Raw genomic sequence first — 20,132 nt, 5'->3', positions numbered from 1 at the left:
CAAGAACAATGTTGCCGTGGTTCCTGTAAGTGCTCCGTCTGGCACGAGGGAACGCCGCACAACCATCGTATTACTTCCTGTGTCCCGTAATACTGAGGCAGTCTTGCCAATTATCACGCCCTGCAACACGGGCATCTGATGCTTCGTCACCCTTGGTTCGGTATTCACTGCACTAGCCATACTTTCTTCGCTTTTTTCGTCCTCCGCCTGCTCGACTTCGTAAAGGTTCTCCCTTCGCGACCATATACATGAGGCTTTCCGGGTAGTGCTGGGTATCTTGGTACACGCTTGGGTGTCGTGCCCAGTTTTACGACAATACCCACAGTATGGTTGCCTTGTCCGAGCGCGGCATTCTGCAGCTCTGTGACCGGTCTTGTCACACACAAAACATCGAGTGGAAGCCTTTGAAGTTGAATTACCGCCTTTTCCTGCAGGAGTGTTCTCCCCTTTGTCACGGAAAACAAGCAAGTTTGACTGTCGCTGAGCTTCTAAGAAATTGTCGGCCGCTGCCGCCATCTCTTCAAGCTTACGGCAGTTTTTCTCTCGCAAAAATAGCGCCACCTTATCATGACAGTTGTTTATAAATTGCTCCGCTACTATGAGATTCCGAATTGATGAGTATTCCTTTTCCGTTTGCGACATCTCCACCCATCTGTCGAAGAAGCTTGTTAGCCTCGTTGCGTACTGCACGCCCGTTTCACCATCTTGTGGCCTGCTGTGTCGGAATTTTTCACGGTAGCCCTCCGCCGTGAAACGAAATCGTTGCAGTAGCGCCAACTTGGTTTGCCATAATCGAGAGCCTCTTCTGGCGACAGACGACCAAAGACCTTGAGAGCCTCCCCGTTCAAACACAAACTTAGGGCCGTGGCCCACTTGTCTTTTGGCCATTCTTGACCGGTAGCAACATTCTCAAACCTTTTTAGGTATGCGTCTAAGTCGTCCCGGTTTTCGTTAAACCCTGGCATGAAATTGTGAGGATTAATGGTAGGAGATGCTCGAACTGGTCGGCCTTGGTCAGCCACCACTGACTCTCTAACGCCTTCAGCCTGAGCGAGCTGAAGACACAACTGTATAGTCTTCTGGCATTCCTCCTGAAGTCACCGTTCTAACTCCATCTGCTCCATCTTCTCTTTCCTTGCTTCACGTTCTGCAGCCCTCTCTTCTCGAGCTCGAGACTCCCGTTCTTCTACCCAAGCCCTTAACTCAGCTCCCTCTAGCCCCATGCGCAACGCCAGTGCCGTTAAATCCGAACTCATCTTTGATCTGTCTTTTTTTTTCTAGCAAAATGCAACCAGGAAACAGTAACTATTAATGCAATAAACGGCTTCGTCCTGTCGCCTTGGACGCCAATGTAACGAGCTGTATAGAGAGACAAAGCTCTAGACGAGACGCTCGTGTTTCTGTACGGAAACCTGCGATTACTCAATCGTCATCGAGCAGTAACGAGGCCGTTTATGCAATCACACAAAAAAATGTATTTACAAAAGACATGAAAGGTCTAATAATAAATGAAGTAAGGGAAAAAAATATAACATGCTTGGAATGCTGGTGTGAGAGTCACAAGGGCATAAAAACAGAAAGAGTTCACCGGAGAGGAAGGCGGTGGTGAAGTCCCGGCGGCAAACTCAACGCTGGGAAGGGACGGCCGACGCTTGGGTAGCCTGGTAAGTCCAACGACAGCCGCGGCCAAGAACGCGGCTCACTGCGGAGGTCGTTGACCTGGAGCACGCATGGCGTTTGCCATGCCTATCTCGAACGCTGGGCGGCGCTCGCTGCCGTAGGTGCCGGACTCACCTGGCGGAAACGTCGTGGCGACGTTTCACCCACGCCAGGCCCGAACTGCAAGGACGGCTGGTATGGCCCCAGGTGGGAGCCTGCTGAGACCTCGAGTCCACAACCCGACGGGTCACTGCTCCCACGCCCTGGTTCTTCAACCTTGCTTCTTTCTTCCAGCCACGTCTGCCTCACTCCTTCTTCTTCGCACCACCACCTGCCCTGATTTTCCTGCGTCGTCTTCTTCGACTGTCTCTGTGGCGCGCACTTCAAACACAATTCTATCTTCACGATCACGCACGGCCACTTCACTCATCACAGCCCTGCTGCGAACCGCAACGCATGATCGCAGCGAGACCGTAGCCTCGAAACCAGCGCTTGCGGGCCACACGCGGGATGCCATCACCGCACGCAATTTAGAATTTAATGCGTGCGGTCCGCGAACGCCGACTCGCGTTACGACGCATGCGCAGTGGCAGGGACTGCACCACAAGGGCTCGCGGTACGCTATTCTAAAGCTCCCTATAGTATACCGGGATACCAGGCGTACCGTGATAGCGGGATCGAAGTGCGCATGCGGAAATACGTACGTAACCCTTGCCGCTTACCGTACGTACTGTATTTTTCACATTTAACGTTACCGTGTTAGCGAAGGTGTACGTAGTGCACATAAAAGATGGCGGCGCTCTTGAATGCTCGCTTCGAAGTGATTTTGGCGCAGTTCAAAGACTCACTTTGTTCGCAGCAAATTACTTTTTAAAGTGGCTTCGGTTGCCTCAGTTAGCTTAGATGACCGAGGATTACGGATAAGTTGGCGTAGTTTTTGAGATAGCTTTCTATTTAGAACGTGTCTAGGCCTAAATACAAGATCAATGTAAAGAAATTGGCAACTGTTGTAACTGATGTAAACAAATCGGCAGTTGTTTTCACGTTTGATTCGTGTTTCATATTCATTTAAGTATTACTGAAATAAACGTGCAACGATACTTCGCGACATTGCACAGGCAGACATTCTCGTTTTCGTTTTCAGTGTTCTTACTTCTGAACCCTCTGATAGGTGGCGCCACCATCCCATCTGGGTCATGCAAACTACGTAAACGCTATGCCATTAAACTATAAGATGCTGTTCTCAACCAAAGAGGATTTAAAAAATTGCTAGAGTGGAAATCACAGCGTAAAAGTAAAGCCGTGCCTCTGGCAAGATGGCGGCTGCGGCGGCCATATTGGCCATATAAGGCGGCCATATAAGGGCATGATAAAGTATCACCGTTTCATTAAGACAGGGAAGTTCATTGCAAACCGGTTACAACATTTCAGGTGAGTACAACTGTCTGGTGTAACAAAGTCACTTCAGTTGCGTGTACAAACAAGACAACATAGACAAGATGTAACACACAGCGCTTCAATATTCTCACAGATCAGGAATCACTCAAGAAAACAAAGAGAAAAAGAACCGCAAAAAGCACGAAGCTGAAACAGATTTACATATTACGTGCGACAAGAAGCAATTTTTTCTTTCCATTTTTCCGAATTAAAACGGCAGTAAAGGAAATTCAATATCCCTATTCCGCACTCCGAAAATTGCCAAATCCCACGTACAGTGGGAATCGATGATGTGCGAAGCACTAATGAGAAAGGTTGATATGTCGCTTTATATTTAGAAGAATATTACGAGGTGGATGTAAGTTATGCCGTGCACGACTTCCGTCTCAAGATTATCGTGTTTGGATGTGTCGTTTACCTTTGTCATCTATTCACGTCACGTGATACAAAACTTGGTATATGTGGAGCTAGCGAAACTCCCGCGAGCACGCTATGAGCGTGGTATGTTGTCATGTTCTTAGATGACACGCGTGTCAGGATTATCATGTTTCCATCAGTGATATGTTTCGTCATTCATTGACGTCACGTAACACCAAATTTGGTATATGTGGAGCTAGCAAAACGGCTGCGAGCGCATCATGAAGGACCAAATATACTCCAATGTAGGGTTGACGCGCTGGGGACAGCGACGGTACTTTCGCAAAACGCAAGCACTCTATAGTCTGACGCCAGGCGCGTCCAGCGTCCGTCGGCGCGGCCCGACGGCAACCGGCTCGAAATGCGACATGCTGCATTTCGTGCCGCTGCGTTACCCAGACAACACTGCATCTACCTTTTTTCGTGACGGAGGGACGCCGGACGCGCTGAAACGTGCATGCGTCAAAGCAACGCAGTGCGGCACGCGCCTGCGAGTATATGGCCGGATCGGCGCCTGGCGTGGACACGCCCGCGTGGCGCAACGAAATGAACGCCGGCAAGCACGCGCACCACGTCACGTCGAAAGGTATTAGCACCTTGACTGTGGCATGTAGTCAAGTTCTCACATGACACGCATCTCTTGATTATCATGTTTGTATCAGTCACACACCTTCGTTATCCATTGACGCCACGTAATACCAGATTTGGCATATGTGAAGCTAGCAATATGGCCGCGAGCGCATCATGAGCGTGGCATGTAGTCATGTTGTTAGTTAACACGCATCTCACCATTATCATGTTTACACCAGTCACATACCTTCATAGTCCATTCACGTACTGTGATACCAAATTTGGTATACATGACGCTAGCGAAACGGCCGCGAGCGCCTCATGAGCGTGGCATGTAGTCATGTTGTTACATGACACGCATGCCATGATTTTCATGTTAGGGTCTGCCGCTTGTGTTCGCCATGCAATCATGTCATATCATACCAGTTTTGCAACATGCCATGTGAACGAAACCACCACAAGAGCTGGAGGACCATGAAATGCAAATTATGACATTCATAACATAGATTTCATGATTTTCATGTTATGAATAGTCAAATATGTTCTTCATACAGTCATGTTATGCAGTACGAAATTTGGTATCGGTACCATTATCGAAACAGCCAGGAGAGCTAAAAGTCATAGGCGGATAGATAGATAGATAGATAGATAGATAGATAGATAGATAGATAGATAGATAGATAGATAGATAGATAGATAGATAGATAGATAGATAGATAGATAGATAGATAGATAGATAGATAGATAGATAGATATGCTCAAGGTCGCCGAAGTTCGCTAAGAAATGCTTCGCATTTAAAAGATCTCTGTGCCGAACAGCACAATGCCAGAAACGCTAGGTTAAGACTTCAATGACAAACGCACTTAACAAAGCATTGATGGCGTTCGTACCTATAGCAGCAGCCAAGCTGAGAGGCAGACTAAATAAGCGAAGACCACGACGCACGCCGCGCATGCGTTATGGCACATTTTTTTTATGGCATCTCCCTGCTGCTGTGCGTACTTCTTCACTCATGAACACGGAGCGTGATAACATCCGTCGCGTCGACGCCACGTGCACTTCTCTCGCATCCGATTCATGCCTAATCCCAGCCCGACGCTGTCACACCGCACAATCGCAGACGATTAAGACGGATTCAGGCCGCTATCACATACACAGAAACACGTAGCCGTATATTACAATGCAAAAAGCACTGTAGCAAATAACTAGTACGGATGAGATTTCAACTGAGAAAAATGCATGTTTTTGCGCTGCGCTCCTGTCGTTACCCCGATCTTCGCTCCGCGCTCTTAGCGGACAGCCCTTTTAAGGGCTAAATATGATGTCTCAGCAAGCCAACCGAAAAAAAACACCACAGCAGGATGCCGTCGTGGCAGCCAGTGCAAAAAGTTCCGCGCTTTAAAGCTTATATTCAAAATAATGCGACAGTGATTGCAAACGTAGAAAATTAAAATAGACCGCCACCTCACAAGCTGCTAATACAAGAAAGGCGCTCTTTCAGTTCACCCCAAGGATCCCATCTGCGTCTTAAACAGACATGTGTGCCTGTGTGGCAACTGGAACCATTTACAAGTGCTTTTGTTTGACTCCATAGAACATGTGTAAAAATACCTTACTGGGTGATTAATATGGTGTTTTTTTAACAATATTCAGAATTTGACCATAGAGCACACTATCTCAATACTCATTTGATGGTAAGTGAGCCTGAATAATGATATTAAGAAGATTATCTAGGGATTTTTTTTCTCAGCTAAGAAATTATCGAGGGTCAACCTAGAGCTGAAACGCTATCATGGGTTGGCATGGATGCTGCTGGCGGCGTGCGACGCAGTACAGGGTGCAATGCTGCCGTGCTCTCCGAGATGTCCACTGAGTAGAAGGTGCTACCCTGAAGCAGCCTGCACATGTATCTTGACGTCACGTTATCGCATTGTCACGTATATCATGACATAAGACATGGGTCCTTGTATTTATGTCATAATGTGAAACCAATGTTCATCATGGACTATTGTCACGTCTTGTTAGGTTTGGTGTATACCCTTTGATGAAATGGTCACGGCAGCACGAAGAGTGTGTCGTGTAATACATGACGTCCATGAGATGATATTCATCTCATGACCCATCATTTCCGTTGATCATTCATCATTTCATATACAACAGATATAAATATATAACAGATCGCGAAGAAAACAAGTAGAAAAAATGACAGAATATCCACGGAGTGAATGATGTAGAGGGGGGCGAAGATGGCTCAACACGGCACTGCCGCGCAGCTTCGGCCTCCCGTTCTCGTACGCCGGGATCTTGTCGGCTCCGCCGCGCAGCTTCACGGCACGCTTTTGCTTCGCGCGCTCGCACATCAGGACTCCGTCTTCGAGCGTGCGCGCGAGAAAGAAATAGACTTTATTGGACAATCTTGCGTAGGCAGAGTGGGAGCACCGTGCAGGGTTCCGCACCCTCCTGTCTATCTAGACCTCAACGACGGCAGGCCCAGCGCGAGCTACTAGGAGTTTGCTCTCTTCGCTTTTGCCGAGCCAGGGCCGCGTCAAGCCACTGGATGACGTTGAGCTGCGCCTCGTGATCGGGCGAGCCTATGTGGTTCACAATGTCCGTTGGTAGTGCGTCGGTGATCACTTCCCCTCCCCGCACAAGCGTCACACCCCCACAGCACGTGTAGCGTTGCCAGTTCTTGCGCACATATACTGCACTTCGCATACTGCACTTCGCAGTCCGGGGCACACGTGTCGGGCCAGGGCGGGCGTGAGCACCGTGCCGGTCTGTAGTTGTCTCAGGAGGACCCCCTCGCGCCGCCCCAGCCTCAGGTGAGGCCCGGGAAGCGCTCGGCGGCTCTCTTAGTACCATTGAAGGATGCTGCCGTAGTCTAGTGGCGGGTCCGAGTCCGGGGGTTCGGCTTCTTCCGCGTCCGAGGAGTGGGAGGGGGCGCCGCAGGCTGCACGAGCTCGCGTGCGACGGCGTCCGCTCTTTCGTTGCGGTTGGCCGCTCCATCCGGGATGGCTCCGACGTGGGCCGGAAACCACCGTAGATGTGTCGTGGTCGACTTGCTTCTCAGCAGCAGGCTTGTTGCCGGGGTCCCGATGCTCCTGCGGCCGAGATTGGCGATGGCCGTGTGGGAGTCGCTCAGGATGGTGGTGACTTCGGGAGTGCCGTTCAGCGCCAGGGCGATGGCGGCTTCCTCCACTGACGTTGCTCCGACGCTGCAGGCGTTAAGCAGTTTGCCGTCCGTGGCTCGGACAAAACTCTACGTAGGCGTTCGGTCGGTATTGATGCTTGGCGGCGTCTACGTACACTGCCGTCGAGTCCCTGGCGTGAGTCTCTGCCAGCGCTCTCGCTCTTGCGACCCGTCGCTCTTTTTTGCGTTCAGGTTGGATGTTCCGTTGTAGCGGCAGGACCACGAGGTGTCTCGCGATGTCTCTTCTGATCTCCGTGCGCGGCGGCGCCTCATCTCGATAGGACTCGGCTCTGGGCGGGCGCAGGCTGACTATTCGGATGATTTCTCTGCCAACAGTGGTCGTTGCGAGGTGGGGAGATGCAAAGTGCACTGGGCCTCGCTCACCTCTTCTAGGGTGTTGTGGACCCCCAGTCGGGAAGGGAGTCGTTGCTCGTGCTTGCGAGAAGACCGAGGGCGGACTTATGGGCCTTCCTGGTGACTGCGTTGATCTTGTCCCGCTCGTGCTGCAGTCATTCGTGAAACGCGTTGACGTACGATACGTGGCTCGTCACAAACGACTGCAGCAGTCGCAGAAGGTTGGCTTCTCGTTTGGTGGAGATTTGCTGGACGAGGCGGGTCGCCACCCCCATCTTCGTCAGGAGCCTATTGAGGGCCGTGTGGTTCCCGTTGCCGGCGTCGATGTGCATGCCGAGCACTCTGATTGCTCGGACGTGTTGGATGGTGGCGCCGTCTTTGGTCCGAAACGTGATCTTGGCCACCTCCGCTTCTACCAACTTGCACCAGTGTCCGGGTGGTGAAAGTATTAGTAGTTCCAATTTCTGCGGGGAGAATTTGAGCCCCGTTCCGCGCAGACAGTCTTCGATCTGCTCGATCACCTCTTGGAGCGATTCCTCCGTGCATCCGGTCGTGCCTCCGGTCGTCCACAGGGTGATGTCGTCGGCGTAGATTGTGTGCCGTACATACGGTAGTCGAGCGAGGCGTTTGGCCACCGGTATCATGACTGTGTTGAACAGGAAAGGGGAGATGACGGCCCCTTACGGTGTGCCAACGCTGCCCAACTTTCGCTCCTCTCGTTGCAGGTGTCCGACGCCGAGGCACGTCGCTCGGTCCGAGAGGAAAGCTGGGATGTAGTTGTACGTCCGTTCGCCCAGTCCGAGTCTCGCGATCTGGGCAAGATCGCCGAGTGTTTCACGTTATCAAAGGTGCTCAAGTCGAGGCCCAGGATCGTCCTGCAGTCGGTCTTGCTGGGGGCTCGAACAGGTCTCGTTGAATGAGCAGCATCGCGTCCTGCGGGCCCAGCTGGGCCCGAAAGCCCAGCATCGTCGCCGGATACGAATTGTTGTCTTCCACGTACCGTTTCCAGCGGTTGTTGAGTACGTGGTCGAGTACCTTGCCCGCGCACTACGTGAGGGAAATCGGGCAGAGGTTCTCAATGCCGGGCGGCTTGCTCGGCTTGGGGATCAGTATCGTGCGAGCCGTGCGCCACTGCTTTGGCAGGGTGCCTGAACGCCAGCACTTGTTGTATTATACGGTAAGGGCCGTGATAGCCGCGTCGTTGAGGTTGCGCAGGGCCTTGTTGTGTATCAGGTCCGGTCCCGCCGCAGACTTGCAGTTGAGCGCCTGCACTGCGTGGCGGACCTCCCACTCTTCTATTTCCGCGTCGAGGGTGGGATTTCCCGGTCCCACGTAGTCCAGGTGTCGGGTATGCGCGCTGGTTGGGAGGTATTGGTCGTTGAGGCGTCTGCCCACCTCGTCTTCTCCGTGCTCCTTGATCGCTGCGTGCAGGATCTACGCCAGCCGATGTTGCTGGTATGATTTACTCTGCATCTAGTTGTTCAGGTGTCGTAGCAGTTTTCACGTGCGGCTGGTGTGGAGTTAGCCGTCCGCCTCGTTGCAGATGGCGTGCCACTGCTGCGCGCAGAGCTGTCGACTGTACTTTTCGATTTCCCTGCCTAGGTGGGTGATGCGTTTTCGCAGCGTCCTACTGTGACGCATTCGTTTCCATCGGCGTTGAAGGTATTTGTGCGCTTCGATAAGGTGTGCCAACTTGGAGTCCATGGGTGAGGCCGTGTCGTCCGTCTCTATTTTTGTGCTCGCATGTTTTTCGGCATCAACCAGACTTCGCGTCCACTCTTCGAGGTCTTCGATGGTGGGCGCGATCTTTTGCTGGCGGAACGCGTTCCAGTCCGTTAGCTTGTATTTCCGAGTCGGGGGCAGTTTGCACCGAATCTTCAGCGGGACTTTCACTTTTATGATATAATGGTCACTGCCCATGTTGTGTCCCAGGTTGCGCCAGCTCATCGGTCTGTCGTCGGGGAAGTGTGCGAAGGCGAGGTCCGGCGTGGTGTCCCTAGTGATCGAGGTGCCGATGCGCGACGGCTGTTGCGGGTCTGAGAGGAGCTCGAAATCCGTCTTCGTCCCTTGGCAGTCGTGTGAGGGTAGCCAGTTCCTTGTGTGGCGAGTTGAAGTCTCCCGCCACAAGCACCGGTGCGTCGACGGCTTTCCGCCTGGCTTTGTGAAACAGCGTCTTGAAGCGCTGGCCGCGATGTTGCGGGTTGCTGTAGGCGTTTACTAGGAAGACGTATTCCTGCTTCTTCCTTCCGATCACGACCTCGACTGCGCACAGCTCTAGGGATGTGTCGCAGTCGAGGAAGCGGTCGAGCTTGATGAGGGTGAGACCCTTGCGGACGAAGGTGCAGACCCCTGCGCCGCACCGACGTTGCTAGTGCGTGCTGGGAGGTGAGGCGTGAACGTGATACCCCGGGAGTTTCGGGAGCTCTTCTATGCGTGTTTCGTGGACCATAATCATTTCCGGGGGCGCGTCCATGGGTTGCATGTGCTGTTGCAGTATTGCCTTGCGACACCGGAGGCCGTTGGCGTTCCATTGCCACACTTTGAGTTTGGCTTGATTAGTTGCTCTGTCCATGGTTGGGCGAGGATCCAGGTGTGTTGCGATTACCGAGGCCGAGGGAGCTCAGCTCTTCTTTGAGTAGTTGAACCATAAAGAGTTTCATCTCTTCGAAGCCCGTGGTTATGCGGGCTTCCACCCTTGCTTCAAACTTGGTCATTGTCGACGCCACGTTGTCTACCTTCTGGGAGATATCGTTAATGCAACGGCGTTGCCTGTTCAGTTGGTTGTAGATTTTCTTGAATCTGGCTTCGCAGTTCAGTCCTGCCTGGCACTCTATGGCCCTAGAGTGCAGCGTTGAGATCGACGAGACGGATCCGGTTTTGTCTGCGCGTTGTCTATGTTCAGGTCTTCTTCCTTGTCCGACTCGTTCACCGAGCTGCGACGGGCTTTCTTTCGCCTGGGGGTCTTGTCCGTCCCTTGCGGCGGCGGTGGTGGCGGCGGCATGGCCGTCGCGTCTGATAGGGCGAGCGTCGCTGTTGGTGAAGCGCTTGCATTCCACTGCGTGCCCGACCGGGGCTGTTGCGGGGTTAGTCTCGTGATCACTTCGTCTTATGGTCTCTTGCTACTGCCTCATGGATTCTCGCATCAGCTTGATAGTGCTCTCGAGCTGCAACATCTTGGCTGTTAGCGGGTCATTCTGTGGTTTCCTCACCGGCGTGCGCGAACGTTGATGCGTTTTCGCGTCCTTTTCGCTCTTGGCTCCGCTATTGACGACGTCAGTCCACGAGCGCTCGCGGCGGCGCGCTCTCCCCCTACTCTCGCTGCGGCTGTTATTCCTCTCCCTCTGTGCGCTCTTGGGAGCGCGGGAGAGTCGTTTTTTCTGGAAAATCTGACCTTGCTCTGGCCGGATTTTCCCGCCTTTTCGGTCGCCGTCCTACGTTCGCGCTTGCGTTTGCACAGCAGGAATGGCGTCTTAAAAGTCTTAAACTTGTTCGCACAGTTTCCCGTGCCCGTGGGGAGTGATCCGCCGCATAGTTTGCAGCGGGGCTTGCACTCCTTCTCGCGGTCGTCACTGGGGTTCGTCTTCTCGCACGCGAAGCATATCTTTACGTTTGGCCTGGGGCACATGTCTCTGCGGTGCCCGAGTTGGCCACGCGTTTTGCACACTTCCTTGTGTTACCGGTATATCCTGCACCGGATTAAGGCTCCGCAGTACTTTACGTATGCTGGGACCTTGCTATCGTTGAATAGCACGATCACCGCTTGCGAGGTTCCAATGCGGTGCGCTTCGAGCGCCGTGTCGTTGTAGTCGTTGACGACGTTGGCTCGGATCATTTCGGGCATCTCGCTGAGGGGGATGCCTGCAATAACGCCCTTTACCGTGTTTTTCGGTGCTGCCGCATAAGCGAACACCTCATACACCTGCCCGCCAATTCCCAGGGCTCGGACGCTCGTATATTGGCTGACCCGTGCCTGTTCCGGCGTGATTATTACGATAATGTTCTGGGCCAAGTTCGGGCAGACCGTGTCCCTTTGGATTTCCTCGCTGTTCACCTTTGCTGTGCTCGCTACGGCTCGCACGAGTTCCGGCGTCGTTACTTTGCCGACAATTAGTCTCCCGTGGGGCCTGACCACGATCTTGTACTCGCCTCTCGGCACGAAAGGCATGCGTGCCGTCTTCGCGAAGTTCGCATTGACTCTTTTGATAATCTGGGCCCGGGTTGGCTGGACTGCCCTCTTACCGGGTGTTGGCGTCGAAAATTGAAGCGGAGTTTCTGCGCTGCCCGAGGTTTTCTTGCCGCGCTGGGTGGTCACCTCCCAGCCGGCGATGCCGTCTGGCGTCTCGTCGATTGAAGCTCCGGCGACGGCGATGGCCATTCGTCCCAAACTCCAGTCGAGAATCGGTTGAAAGTTCCCCGGTGGGGAAGTGTCCATGAATGAGGGGCCCGGCGCCGTCATTTTGTGCGCGGCGGGGCCGCCGGCGCGGTCCGAGGCGGCTGAAGCCGTCGCTAGGCCTAACGGATCGGTTAGGCTCAACTGTCTCGCCACGCTGGCCGATGAAAATTGGTCGTAAAATCCGCAAAATCGGGCGGACTCACCGAAATTTGGTCTCTGCGTGTTCCAGACGTGAAGCTGGAACCGATCGTACCATTTTGGTCTGCCTGAAGTCGAGTGGTTCTCCGAAACTCGGCTTCATCGATGGAGCCGATGTGAGGTGTGTCCGCGTGCACCAAGCCAAGATGGCCGCCCTCGAGTGCGAGCTACCGCTGCCTTGCGCGCACGCTGCTCTGCAGCTTTGTCCATCTGCCGACCTTCTGAACGCACGCGAGCGCCAGAACGTCTTTTGGCAAAAGACGTGAGCATGCGCAGTCAAACGCGGGTACTAGTGAAGAGAGTTTTTCACAGAAACATGGTAATAAAGAGTGAGCACCATCTGACAATGGCCATCTCACGCTTATAAGAACGGTTACAATTTCCAGGAAGGCTTGGTTGTCCCGTACCGTTATTTTACTACCAATGTGGTACGAACTGAAGAAGATCCTTTGAAACGCTTATATCTACAGGCTAGATACCCCTCCTTTTATTCGAATTATATATTCAATCAACGAAACACACTCTCAGACCAGGCCATTCTCGTTACCCTATGGTGAATTGCCTGCTAGATCAGGAGAGGCCGCCGAAATTCTGGAGCGAGAACTCGGATTGTGCCAAGACAGATCTCCGAATGGAACACGTGAATTTCCCGTGTGAGCTCGCTCCAGAAGTTGTTTACGCTTACGCCACTAAACCGGTACTAGAAACTTCCTCGGCGTAGCCGATTGTCTTCGGCCGTGCATATGGCAGGCCCGAAAATATTTGCTTATACATCTTTTTGTGTAGCACGTACGGCTCCGTCCTCGCTGGTGCTACTGTTAGCAGAACTAGTGCTCTAGCGGTCGCTCAAAGCGAGACGCAAACATGCAGCAAAGTATCTAGCAGAGTCAAACGATGCCAATTTAAGAATGTAAACAAATGCGCAGGCTGCCTAGAAACCGCCTCGAAAAACGCCGAAGACAACCTACCTGCCCGACTGCACCGGAAATGACGTCAATGCACTCTCAGTGTTCTAGCGAAATCTATATCTGCAAGACGGAGCACGCGAAACGCTCCATCACTGAGTGGGTTTCGCTGAATTTAGCAGTGAAAAACGCGAACTTTTTCCGAATCTACAAGCGGACTACAAATTCACGGCCGTGGAGCAAGAAACCTTGCTCCCCCTCGACGAGTACATTTTGTCATTCCATTTCTAATACTTGAATACGAGTATTCCTATCGCTGAAATGCTTGCAGCGTCTTCAAGTTCACTCGTGGGAAGCAAGTGAACACATAATACTAAAGGTTCATGATGAAACAAGCGCGAAAATACACACACTCAGAGAGGACACAGACAAGCGCTTCCTCTCTGAAAGTGTGTATTTTTGCGCTTGTTTCATCATGAGCCTTTACCAACACGCCCAACTGGCAGTGATCCTACCTATTACTAAAGTTTAGTACATCTCGTTACAAAAAATATTTTGCCCGCTCAATTACTTTGAATTTTATTTGACCTACTGCCATCATATTTTGGAGCTAATATGAAAATTCCTTTTACAATAACGCACGTCGACAGTTAGAAACAGAGCTTTCAAAAGCTTTCCCTAAAGTATTGCCCCTGTTTGGTCTTCATGCACGCTAATTAGATGCGCTGAAATCACATTGTTTTGCCTTGTGTGTGCGCAGAACAGTCAGAGGACCCAGGAACCCACGTGGCGCCACCTCTGCTTGGTACGCAGCGTGGCACCCGTGCTCGCCTGGACGCTGGGACAGGAAGCAAGGTTGAAACGAGAACAGAAGTAGACCACGTGACCGAATGAGACACACCGCCTTTGGCTACAATTCCGTGACGAGCGTTTGCTATCTGTTTATATAATAAAACATTCATTTCATAGAAGTCGGCGCACGAGATAAAGAATCATTTCTACATGTGAGGATCAGAAGACACAAAGCACAGAAATTTGCCTTAATTAACGTTCCGAACCGACAATACGGGCACGTATGCTGAGTAGAACGGTAATATCTCACGTTGTACCGGAGAAAAGTTGTATGTGTAACACAGCAGCCGAGCTGCTCAATCATGTGTGTACGTGCACGACTTTTTAGGAGCTTGCTCATCATGCTTCTTACGCTCGCTCCATGCCTGTTGTCGTTGGCGTATAAACTAGTTTTTATTGCTATCGCTAGAGGCGTCACTGTGCTCTCTCGCATAGTTATTGTATATTATACATTTAGGTAGCAGAGTTGCACCACTTTTTCCAGGTGCCACTTGCTCCACCTCCAGGAGTCGAAGCGGCACTATTCACCGAGCGTCATAGCTTGGTTAGAAGTGGCTCCTCTGCGTTGTGAAGAAGCCGACCACTTGCAGGCAATGCCAACACACTGCAGGTTCCGGAAGTCCAAGTGCAATGACATCGCGCATCGACACTGTTATTATTCTTGCTGTTGCTTCTTTGATGCTGCTTGTCGAGATAAGTGTGATCTCAGCCGTCTTATTTAGTGAAGGGTTGAATCAGTGGTTAGTTTTGTATTTGAAAATCTCAAAGCGGCTAAAAAAACCTGCATCTTCACACGGGGGAACTCGAGTGAATGCGTCGCACCGTAGTGAGGGTATGGCGTGAATTTTGCGTGATCAGGCATGGTTTGGGAATGCTTGTTACTTCGTCTTTATCGTTCCTATTATTTGAATGAAGAAGTGTTGCATTCAACGAGAGGCCCCCGGATGAAAATGTCCAACTAAGAATCTAAATGGTTTCAACTGACATTAACTGGGATCAACTGTGTCGCAGTTGCAGGCCAGCTGGTTTCATCTAGGAATAATCTCAGAACAGTTGATCCCAGTTGCAAGTGGTTCCAGTCAGTAGCTGATCCCAGTTACAGTTCAAATGGTTTCAGCTGGGAATTGTTGGCCCCAGTTGCAAGTGGTTCTAGTTAGTAACTCGCGGCGGCTGCATTTCCGATGGAGGCGGAAATGTTGTAGGCCCGTGTGCTCAGATTTGGGTGCACGTTAAAGAACCCCAGGTGGTCTAAATTTCCGGAGCCCTCCACTACGGCGTCTCTCATAATCATATAGTGGTTTTGGGACGTTAAACCCCACATATCAATCAATTAGTTAGTAACTAGTCCCAGTTACGTCTCAAATGGCCACCAACGGGGACCATCACCAGTTGAACTGGAAGCTGCTTGTCCCAGTTATAACTGGAAGTTATAACTAGTTCCAACTGGAAGTGCGACATGTTCTGGTTGTACGCTTCTTCACAATGAAAGAAGAAAAGTTGAACTCGACTGTGTTGATGTAGAATTGTTGCACTTGAACAAATGGCCTTTCTCCAAAAGTAGTTTTTTCCTCTCTAAACACAGGGAAGTGTACCAGACTATCAGCCTACTAACACACATAGGACTATAAAAAAATGAGTATCTTGTGATTTGCGAATCTGTTATGATTGCGAACCAGCAGTGCCTGTGCCCCACTACTGGTCGAAGATATTGTTGCTTCCATCGCATCTACACGTGTCAAGCAAAGCGCCAAGTCAAGGGAAAGCCAAGACACCCTTGACTGAATTGCGAACGCGCAATCCAGTGCCTACATATGCGGGGTGGCCAGTGAACGGTTGTGCAGTGCGAGCAGTCGGTTTTTTTTACTAGCAGACACTGCCTGCATTGGCGCGCGAGGCGAGAGAGGGGAAGTGACAGTTGGCACGTGAAGTCATCATGTGGCACGAGACGCGAGCATGCGCAGTGGGGCTGTCGACGGTGCCACGGATGCCGGGTTTGCGACTAGGTGCGACTGTAAAATTTTCTGCGTTTTAAAATAAGAGGCACTCGTAGTGGAGGGTTCCCGTCAATTTCGATCACATGGTGCGCTTTAACAAGCACTTCAAACGCACGCGATGTGATACCACATAGCGGCAGCTCTTTTCGTTTATTATGGGATGTTGCGCAGCGAACTATCCCGTGGCTGCCGTCTGGGAAACCACGACCGGGTCACGTGATCTCATTGGAGGTAGGAGAGCGTCATGAAAGCGACAGGAGTCAACCTCCGGCTACCAGCGAGAAAAGTTGCTCGGAAAAATTGCCCCAGTGAAAATGGTAAGAGGGTATCACGAGCGAAATCTTTTGCACGCCGACTTTAGTGGCTTCGGCGTCATGAGAATCCGTATTTATTACGTATAACAAGCGTGACAAAACGGAACTCCAATTTTTTCGGGCACATGCGATAGATATTGTTACGTAAATATCACACGAGGCGTGTCAATTCAGAATCTATATTCACACTGATGCGTATAGCATCGACTAAGATGGAGGACAGCACGCACAACCGACAGACCACTTCCTCGTTGTCGTCTTCTGACCACTGATATGTCACCTACGTAGCATCCCCCCCCCCCCCGCGGTAAAAGTGCCGTCTCGGTGCACATTAATTACGGTCTTCAGTATGCAGGTGGTAAGGTTTTAGCCTCCTGACGTGCACATCATCACTGGGTGTGGTTGCAGGCAGGCTTGTGGTCTCAGATGCAGGAATGAGCTCATAAACCACGTCGGTTACCTGGCGAACGATACAGTAAAGACCCATGTAGCGAGACAACTTCTCTGATAAGCCAACTTGACAAACTGTGCACCACAGGAGAACGGGAGAACCAGGTGAAAAGCGAACGTCAACATGCCAGCTGTCGTAGATGGCTTTCTGGGTGGCTTGCGAAGCCGAAAGTCTATAGCGGGCCATCTGACGTGCGTGGTTGGCACGAGCAACAGCGTCGCGTGCATATTCGGTTGACGACGTTGTAGTGGTTGGAAGTAGGGTGTCGAGTGGTAACGTCGGATCACGACAATAGAGCAAATAAAAGGGCGAATAACCAGTGGTGTCATGGCGCGAAGAATTGTACGCGAAGGTCACGTGAGGTAGCGCCAGGTCCCAGTCATGGTGGTCGGAGGACACATATACATCGCGGCATGTCCGTGAGTGTGCGATTTAGGCCTTCGGTAAGGCCATTTGTTTGGGGATGGTAGGAAGTGGTCAACTTGTGTTGCGTCGAGAAAGAGCGCAGAAGGTCGTCGATTACTCGGGACAAAAATGCGCGGCCGCGATCCGTGAGTAATTGGCGAGGAGCGCCATGGTGTAGGATGACATCGTGCAGCAAAAAGTCCGCAACGTCAGTAGCGGTGCTGGTGGGGAGCACTCGAGTGATGACATACCTAGTTGCCTAGTCTATAGCAACAGCGACCCACTTGTTGCCCGATTTCGACTCAGGAAAAGGACCGAGAAGATCTACACCAACACGGAAAAAAGGTTCGGTTGGGACGGAGATCGGTTGAAGAAGTCCAATCAGGAGGACGTACATGCGAAGCGACGCATCGTTCGAAGCAGATTCGAGACGGCCAATAAGTTGTCGCAGGGAAGCATCACGACGTTGTTCATCACCAATCTGAAGAACTTGGGACATTGACATGACGCTGAGGCTAGGCTCGATGTCTTATTTGTAAGGGCTGATCAACAGGGTAGCGGGATAAGCAAACGGTGTCCAGATGGAGACGTCTAGACTTATAAGCAACCGAGTAGGAATACTGCTGTAGAGGTAATGCTCAATGGCCAATACGTCCAGTGGGGTCCTTCAGAGAAGAAAGCCAACACAGCGCGTGATGATCTGTGATGACAGGGAAAGGGCGGCCATACAAGTAAAGACGGACTTTCGAAACCACCTAGACAAGGGCGAGACATTCCCGTTCTGTTATAGAGTAATTGCGTTCAGACTTTGAAAGCGGATGGCTTGCATACGCGATTACATGGTCGTTGCCCCGCTGAATTTGCGCCATAACTGCTCCAATTCCGTGATCACTCGCGTCTGTTCGCACTTCTGTAGGAGCATCGGGGTCGAAATGTGCAAGAATAGGAGGTGTCGTTAGAACGGTGATTAGCTGAGAGAATGCGTTAGCTTGAAGAGGGCCCCAACAAAATGGGATGTCTTGTTTGAGAAGTTCGGTGAGTGGCCGTGGGAGTGCCGCAAAGTTTTTCACGAACCGGCGAAAGTAGGACCAGAGGCCCACAAAACTGCGAACATCATGGGCAGAGCGTGGGACTGGGAAGTTTGCTACAGCGCGTACTTTTGCCTGGTCTGGTCGTACGCCGGCAGCGTAAACAAGGTGACCCAACATGGTAATCTGACGAAGACCGAAGTAGCACTTACATGGTAATCTGACGAAGACCGAAGTAGCACTTGGAGGAATTGAGCTGCAGGCCGGCGCGTTGAAATCTTGATAGAATGGTCGAAAGGCGTTCAAGGTGGGTTGCGAAAATAGGTGAGAAAATGGTCACGTCGTCCAGGTAACACAAACATGTCAACCATTTAAATCCTTGTAGGAGTGTATCCATCATTCTCTCGAAGGTCGCTGGAGCGTTGAAGAGACCGAAGGGCATGACCTTGAATTTGTAAAGACCGTGATGGGTAGCGAAGGCGGTCTTTTCTCGGTCCATGTCATCTATAGCAATTTGCCAGTAGCCAGATCAGAGGTCCACAGATTTAAAGAAGGTGGCGTCATGGAGGCAATCGTGGGCATCGTCAATGCGCGGTAGAAAATACACGTATTTTTTGGTAATTTCGTTGAGGTGGCGATAATTAACGCAGAAACGCCATGACGTCTTTCTTCTTTGCTAACACCACGGGAGATGCCCAAGAGCTCGATGATGGTTCGATTATGTTTTTCGTAAGCATTTTGGCCACTTCTTTTTGAATCACTTTTTGCTCGGACGCTGACACGCGGTACGGCCGACGGTGAGTGGGCGCAGAGTCACCAGTGTTGATTTGGTGAGCGACAATTTTAGTCTGGCCCAAGAGACGATCGTCATCGTCGAAAATGTCACTGTATGAGGCGAAAGCTCCGATCCAATCCGGTTTCGAAAAAAAGCATCGTCTGAGCTGGGTGACCGTGAGACTGCGCTTCGATCAGGAGCAGATACAGCGACAACACTGACATCGTCCTCTGTTATGGCAGTTAGCTAGGCTAGAGACATCTGGCAGGGCAACACTTGAGCGGTGAAATCAAAGTTAAAGATCGGAAGAAACACACAGTTATCCGCTATGGTCGCGCACAGTAACACTGCGCGCCAGCCGAACGTCAGTAATTGGCGTAACGATGTAATCACCGTCAGGAACGGGAGGAGCCGATGACAAAGACACGTACGTGACGGCACGAGGTGGCATGCGAACGAAAGTGGTTGGGCTCAAGCGGGTGGTGAGCTTTGCAGAGTAGTCGGCAAAGATTAGAAGATCGAGGCTGAGGGTACCAGACGAACAGTCAATTAAGGCCGAGTGTGTCGAAAGGAAATCAAGGCCAAGTATGAGGTCATGAGGGCAACAGGCTACCACGGCAAAAAGGACCACGGCGTGACGACCGGCAATGCTGACACGAGCAGTGCACATTCCGATTACTGGTACAGTACCGCCATCAGCAACGCGCATTGCCTGCGTCGTAGACGACGTCATAATCTTTTGCAAGCGGCGGCGAACAGAAGCGCTCATAATAGACAGGTGCACACCTGTGTCAATGAGGGCGGTCACAGGAACATGGTCGACTTGTACTTCAAGCAGGCTGGGGTGCGTGCGAAGCGTCAGTAGACGATTTTCGGCCGTCATTGGTATTGCAGCTTCACCTTTATAGGCTGCGATATCTAGTTTTTCTGTTGCAATCGTCCAGAGAAGCTCGGCGAGGATAAGCGCCGAGGCGGCGGAGAGCAGGATCGGCGACGTAGCGGCGACAGGGAGCGAGAGCTGCGGCAACCGGACGAAGGGGCGTCAGTGTAGCGACCGGGCAAAGGGGCGTCAGTGGAAGGCTCGTAAGATGACGACGAATAGAAATTGAAGGGTACGGCGGCTGAACGTCGAGGGGTCGTCGGGGGCATGCCCGCAGAGGTAGAGAAGGTCTCACGTGGTTGGTTTGAC

The 20,132-nt window shown here is 51.7% G+C and overlaps 1 protein-coding gene across 1 annotated transcript in view; it reads left to right on the top strand.

Annotated features, from left to right (window-relative positions):
- Positions 1-14,099, top strand: part of LOC142767913 (uncharacterized) — a 136,846-nt gene extending 122,747 nt beyond the window's left edge. Inside the window, exon 5 of the mRNA XM_075870154.1 lies at positions 13,885-14,099. Coding sequence (XP_075726269.1) covers positions 13,885-14,001 — 117 coding nt within the window. The 3' untranslated portion in view covers positions 14,002-14,099. The remainder of the gene's footprint in view (positions 1-13,884) is intronic.
- Positions 14,100-20,132: the final 6,033 nt, after the last annotated feature.

This window comes from Rhipicephalus microplus, chromosome 1, assembly GCF_043290135.1.
Source record: "Rhipicephalus microplus isolate Deutch F79 chromosome 1, USDA_Rmic, whole genome shotgun sequence".
NCBI classification, from domain to species: Eukaryota; Metazoa; Arthropoda; class Arachnida; order Ixodida; family Ixodidae; genus Rhipicephalus; species Rhipicephalus microplus.
This window is presented reverse-complemented; position numbering and strand designations above follow the sequence as displayed.